General features: G+C 34.8%; 1 protein-coding gene across 1 annotated transcript; it reads left to right on the top strand.

Annotated features, from left to right (window-relative positions):
- Positions 1 to 6,612: 6,612 nt before the first annotated feature.
- On the top strand, positions 6,613 to 7,158 carry LOC136842477 (piggyBac transposable element-derived protein 4-like). The gene has a single exon (XM_067109858.1). It carries the CDS (start codon positions 6,613 to 6,615, stop codon positions 7,156 to 7,158), a length of 546 nt encoding a protein of 181 aa, XP_066965959.1.
- The last annotated feature ends 235 nt before the right edge of the window (positions 7,159 to 7,393 follow it).

The raw sequence follows: 7,393 nt of genomic DNA, 5'->3' as shown, positions 1-7,393 counted from the left end.
ACTTTCAAGAGCTTGCACAGCTTTCCAATGAGTGACCATTTATTGGCATCAAATACAGGCAAATCAGCCGTTTCAGTGCAGTAACTGGAGACGGCAAACTTCTGCTCAAACATTCTTTCGAGCATGAAGTACTTGCTATTCCAGCGTGTCGGAACATCTTGAATTAATTTATGCTGGGAAGGTCATTTTGTTTTTGCAGCTCTTCTAATCTTCTGTAAGCTAGTTGTGAGTGGCTGCAATGCCCTACAATCCTTTTACAATTTGTTATGATATTTTTAATGATTCCTTGCTCAAAAATGGCATCATGAATTATCAGCTGAATTGTGTGCAAAAAACATGAGAGACTAGAATAACCTGATTCGTTGACTCCTCTGACAACATTCGCACCATTATCCCTTACGATGACATGAATTTTATATTTTGGTATTTTAAAATCATCAATTGAATCTTGAATAGCTTCAGCAATATTTGCAGCAGTGTGACTTCCAGGAAATGGTTTTACTCGTAAGATTACTTGAGTTTGTTCAAAATTGTTATCCAAACAATGGCCAGTTAAACTGATGAATGAATAATTTGAATTATTAGTCCATACGTCTGTTGTAAGACTTATATTTTCTGCTTGATCTGTGACTGCCGTAACTTTTTCCACAAGTGATGTATAAATGCTTGGAATTATGTTCAGAAAAAACTTCCTACTAGGTATTTCATAGTTAGGAGCACAGTGCTTCATTAATCTGGTAAACCCCAAATCTTCAGCGATGGAAAAGGGTTGACAGTCGAGGGCTATCATTTCTGCTATTTTATGATGAACAGCTTTTGCTTTAGAACTGTTTATATCCCACAATTTTTTCAGCTCGTACGTCTCTCCTAATGTAAGTTGCTTCTCACTAGTTGATTGCTGGGATGTAGAGGTCCACTTGAAGTTTCACTTTTTTGTTTCTTTGCAAAATTAACGAAAGAACTCATCGGTGCATGACGCTTCAGTTCAACATGCTCTAACTGTTGTGCTCTCTCTCTCTCCTGACTTAAAAGATCGTCGTTGTGTTTAGATTGGAGGTGCTTCTTTAAGTTTGACGTGGTGAAACTTTTCGCAGATTTACCTCCACGCGAGACACTGACTCCACATTGTTTACAAATAGCTTTACTGGAATCAGAAGAGTCAATTGTATAAAACTTCCAAACAATACTACCGTCACAACGAGCAGAAGAAGCACTAGTAGCTTTTGACATCTTGATCTAATTAAATAGGTAAAAGTATCTGTGAAAGTGGTTTGGGGAAGATGCCCGGTGAAGCAGTTGAGCAGTTGCACACAATCGACCTTGACGGCGGCAGTCATCTCACAACTGAGTCATGATGCACGCTTCCACTGAGGTCACTGGTTACAAACCTGCAACATAGTACGGCGACAGTGGACAGGAACTGAACACGGTCATTCAGTCAACACGAGTCACACGACAGTGTCATAGGGACGTGTACCCGACCTGTACGGTCTTAGCGCTCAATGTTCGTACTGTATCTACTACCATGTTAGCAATTCTGTATTGCACTACTGTTGTGTATGAATATAATCATGTTTCACATTATTTTTCATTCGGCATAAATTGATTTGTTTTCGCTATATTTGATAATTATGTAAACCCAATTTCTTTACAATATGCGCCATGTAGATAAGCCTTTTTTAAAGTATCGGCCGATACCGGAATTATTTTCCCGATACCGATACCGATACCGATACTCTCCAAAATGGCCGATACTCCCGATACCGATACCGATACCGATAGTATCGTATGACAGCTAATATATATATATATATATATATATATATATATATATATATATATATATATATATATATATATATATATATATATATATATATATATATATATATATATATATATATATATATATATATATATATAAATATATGTGTGTGTGTGTATATATATATATATATATATATATATATATATATATATATATATATATATATATATATATATATATATATATATATATATATATATATATATATATATATATATATACATATATATATATATATATATATATATATATATATATATATATATATATATATCTGTGTGTGTATGTACATAAAGTATGTACACATTCATACCTTTATTAAGGAATTGTGGATAAGCACCCTCCCCAGTGCAGAAAACTTCACAAACTCTACACTCCCACACAAGATGTTGATCCCTTTTAGTACACTTCATCACGTAGGTAAATCTTGTTAGAAGATCCTATTTAACTTCATAGCAGATTATGAAATCATTATACCATTCTAACATCCTCTTTTTTTCCAAGTGACCAGAACGTCATACAACACCCTGAATCATCTTTTTCACGTACTATAAAAGCCACTGTTAAATGCATGAGTATTTCAGAATATTTGAATCCATCTGATAAAAGAAATAGCAAGCAAGCTGTCATTCTAAACAGAATCAACCTTTTCTTTTTAAATTCCATGCTACGTATTGACTTAGCTTCTTCTAAGGATAATATTCTTAATAAATCCTTAATATATTCTTGTTTGCTGTTCTTACGAACTCCAAAATCTCTTCCTGGTTTTTATTTTTAAATGTACCCTGCTGCCCTCGTTGCTAGAACTATTCTGAGATTCTTCTTCTCTCTTAATCTGTCATCACACATTTATTTACTTCTAAATGCTTTTGGAAATGTACAGCTTCTGTCCCGTCCCCACCCCGTTCATTCAGTTGCCGTGATTAATGACATTACTCTGTCTTGATTTTACACTCATCCTTCTCCTTCTGTAACCCTTTGCAACATTCACTGGTTTTGTCTCCCCCGTGATAAACATATTCGTAAACATCATTTACTCCCCACTCCAATTACAATTTCTGCTTCTTTACCAAAACTTTACCACAATATATAGTGCCCTTTTTATCTGTCACTAAACGTTACTCGATCCATACCTCAGTTACTCTTAAGCATGCATAATCTAAAATACTCGTCATTTACATCATAAATAAATCACTAATTAACTGGAAAGCGCACTGAAGTAAGTAGCAAGTGGGGCACAGAATCCTGTATCAGGAGAATAATGGAACTAGAGAAAATCTTGGAATAAGCAAGAAAAAACAGTAAAAGAAACAAAGTCTAATGAGAAATTATTCAAATCATGACGAGCCATTTGGAAGTCTCTTTGATCCGTTTCACTTACAATGAATGCAGTTGTGGAAGTGGAATTTTTCCATTAGCTTCCTCGTTTTCTTTCAGCTGTTCTCTTTGTTGAATTAGTTAGTTTACTTTTTTTTCTCGACGTCATTCGCCATCAGGAAACAAAAAAAAAAAAAGTTAAAAATAAGGTACGGGCACATTTGCAATGCTCTCAATTACCATCACTTGGTTGGGAACAATGCCCTCTGTATTTTTTAACCGACAGAATAAATATGACATGTAATATCTTCCAGGATCTCTGCATCAATTGAGAATAGTATAAGTCTCTCTCTCTCTCTCTCTCTCTCTCTCTCTCTCTCTCTCTCTCTCTCTCTCTCTCTCTCTCTCTCTCTCTCTTTACTGTTTTAATGTGAAGAACTCAAGAAGTAAAGAGGCCATTGATTCTATAGATACAGTAAATAATGAATATGTATATATATATATATATATATATATATATATATATATATATATATATATATATATATATATATATATATATATATATATATATATATATATATATATATATATATATATATATATATATATATATATATATATATATATATATATATATAGATAGATAGATAGATAGATAGATAGATAGATAGATAGATAGATATAGATATATATATATATATATATATATATATATATATATATATATATATATATATATATATATATATATATATATATATATATATATATATATATATTATTGATGTCTGCAGGTGCACGAACAGTCAAGCTGACCAATTGCTAGCCTGTGAAAACGCAGTTCCCTGTGCAAGCAGCTTCTATGTTGACATTAGTATTTTCCGGGGTTAGAGACAGCAGGTATCCAACTCGCTCATTCATGGCTTCCGGTCATGACCAAGATGCATGGGGAAAAAGTGACAGATGGATGGAAGCTTTGTAATATCTGTGGGTTCAGAAGGCAGAGTTCCTTCAGGACATTGAACCTGACGGTTACGCCACACTTCAAGGGAGGGGTTATCAAGTGGATGTGTGCGTACATGCGTTCTTTAATGTGTACATTATATAGGAACAATAGAATGGGTATTCACTTCGATTTGCAGCTGATTTGATCGCTCTTTTGAGCTGTGTTTGTGAATAAGACAGCCACTTTGAGGGACGGTTACCCGATGGCCATAGAATGTGAGAAAGATAAATCATTAACACTTGTATCTTTTTCAGTCATTATGCGGAATACACATTTTACGTTACAGTGAAACCCTTCTGTTCTCTATTATGCATTTTTCCTTTTTAAGTTTTTATTTTTTATGCACCATTTCAGGTTTTCATGTAAGCTATGTTTCTCTTAACAGGAATTCTGGTTGGGTCCTGTGAGGGCGTGTATATTGGAAGTGGTGTTCTTTTTTTAACACAGTATATGTTATTTATTTTGGTCTAGAGTAATCATGACCTTTTTATTTTCTTTGGCGACCGGGGTGTTAGTCACCAGTATTGGTTGGTTCAGAATCACCAGTTCGATTGATTTGAATAGTTACCACGTTAATTGTTAGTCTGGGTTTTCTCTAGTTATGACTCCCATTTTTGTGGGGTGTGAGAGACTACATTTCATACCTATAGCTTTTACTGAAGTACTTTCGTTGATTTTCCAAATAAATTCTAGTTTTGTATCTCGGCGTTTTAATTCAGTAAGCCTTTGTTTGAGGATAGATAGAGAGTATGTCGAGCCGGCTAGAGCTACCAATAACAGCCAAGGTAAGTGTTTTGTCAATGCATAGGGACCTTAAGATATATATATATATATATATATATATATATATATATATATATATATATATATATATATATATATATATATATATATATATATATATATATATATATATATATATATATATATACATATATATATATATATATATATATATATATATATATATATATATATATATATATATATATATATATATATATATATATATGTGTGTGTGTGTGTGTGTGTGTGTGTGAGTGTGTGTATATATATATATATATATATATATATATATATATATATATATATATATATATATATATATATATATATATATATATATATATATATGTGTGTGTGTGTGTGTGTGTGTGTGTGTGTGTGTGTTTATATAAATATGTATGTATATAAGTAAGCATGCGTAGGTGCATGTGTGATAAAATAACTATAAAATGAGTATTAGAAACTATAATAATCATAATAATAACAGTCACATTGGTAATGCTTTTATAATACCATTTCCATTACACCATTGTCAAGTAGTGAAAAAGCGTTATATCTAATTCTGTGTTTTTGTCATGTTTTTCGTTTTGCCTCACATTCGTGGTTGAGGAGTGATTGTGTTTGTTAATTTGTTTCACACCGAGTTGGGTCATGTGGTTGTTGTTGATGACGGATTACTTTTTCGAGAGGTCTCGTAGCATTGAAACGCACACCCTGTACATATCATCTCCGAAAATAAAGAAGAAAAGGGAGACAGTGTTTTAACTAAACACCTCTCTATTTATAACTAATAATAAGGACGTGACGGGCCTTACACATGCGTGTCTTTGTAAAGAATATACTCAAGAATAAAGCATTTAATAATTTAACAAAGAAAACTATACAGAAAATAGAAGTATTATAATGAAAGGTAAAATTTCTTTCTCATTGAAAAATAACACTAGGAGAAAATTTTTATGGCTAAATGTGAACCATATTACGAAGAGCAATTCAAATCAAAACGAAATCATCTGCAAATTCCCAAGATTCGGATCGTTTACAATGAATGCAGTTCGGGAAGTATAATTATTTCATTAGGTTCCCGCTTGCTTCTCCGTTTTCTATGTTGACTGAGCTAATTTACTTCGTTTGGCGTTAGTTCATATTAAAAAAAAATCTCGATTGTACGAATATAATTGAAAAGCTCTTGTTTACGAGCATACGCCTCATTGTTTGTTTTACTTAACGACCACCCGAACATAAATGCTGTTGAATAACAAAACATAATTCTCTTTTGATTGCTAACCTTGTCACCATCTCTCTCTCTCTCTCTCTCTCTCTCTCTCTCTCTCTCTCTCTCTCTCTCTCTCCGTCTGCTGCTGCACGGTGAAGAAGATCGCATGCTGCTGCTGATGACGACAATGATGATGTTCCAAGAATCGCCTACATCCCAGGACCTGCACCAGAGGCAATGAGCGCAGACACCCCAGAGAAAGCCATGAACTTGCTGTTTGGGAATGAAATTATAAATAAAATAGTGAAGTGGACCAACCAGATCATTCCAAGAGAGACAGCCAAGTACGACTATCACAGGGCAAGGATGTCCCTGATAGAACCAGATGAGCTGTGAGGACACCTGTCCACAAAGGAAATGTATAACCCTAAGACTGGCTCAACATTCTACCGTGCAGCCATGTCAGAGGATCGCTTCTCCTTCCTGGTCAGCAGTCTGAGGTTTGATGACAGAGACACAAGGGAGGAGAGGCGGCAAACTGACAATTTTGCAGTGATCCGGAAGATCTGGGACATCTTTATTGTGAACTGTAGCAAAATGTGTGTCCCTCATGAAAACCTAACTGTGAATGAGCAGCTGCTGGCCTTCCATGGGAACTGCCCATTCCGTATGTATATTCACAGCAAACCGGGCAAATACGGAATGAAGCTTGTCCTTGTAAATGTCAACAGCAACAAGTACATGCTGGGTGGAATTCCCTACCTGGGGAAACAGGGCACCAGACCCTGGGCTGGCGTAGCCCTTGGCCATCAGTTAGCCAAAGACCTTACCACGCCTTCCCACCACACCAACAGAAACGTCACCACAGACATTTGGTTCACGTCAGTGCCCCTAGCAACCGATCTCCTGATGAACTGCAGCATGACCCATGTTGGTACTGTGAGGGTAAACAAGACGGAAATACCTTGGGAAATGAAGGACACAACAAATCAGAGGCCAGGTTAAAGTGCTTTCTTATACTCCAACAATATAACTTTACTCTTGTACTGCAAAGACGCATCAAGAACCAAGAAGAAATTGGTGCATCTCATGTCGACAATGCACACTCATCCATCTATCATGCCGAATGGGAAGCCTGCATTAATAATTTTTCATAATGAGACTTTACATTACCTTACCTTACAGACCTTACAGTTTGTTTGGGTTGCCCCAGGTCCCTCAGTGTGAGGCACCTTTGATG

Source organism: Macrobrachium rosenbergii, chromosome 2 (assembly GCF_040412425.1).
Source record: "Macrobrachium rosenbergii isolate ZJJX-2024 chromosome 2, ASM4041242v1, whole genome shotgun sequence".
In the NCBI taxonomy this organism is placed as follows: Eukaryota; Metazoa; Arthropoda; class Malacostraca; order Decapoda; family Palaemonidae; genus Macrobrachium; species Macrobrachium rosenbergii.
Note: the sequence above shows the minus strand (reverse complement) of the source record. Positions and strands in the feature narration are given on the sequence as shown.

Excerpts from the sequence above, each read along its gene's own strand:
- LOC136842477 (XM_067109858.1), top strand. The coding sequence starts at position 6,613 with ATGTCAGAGGATCGCTTCTCCTTCCTGGTCAGCAGTCTGAGGTTTGAT.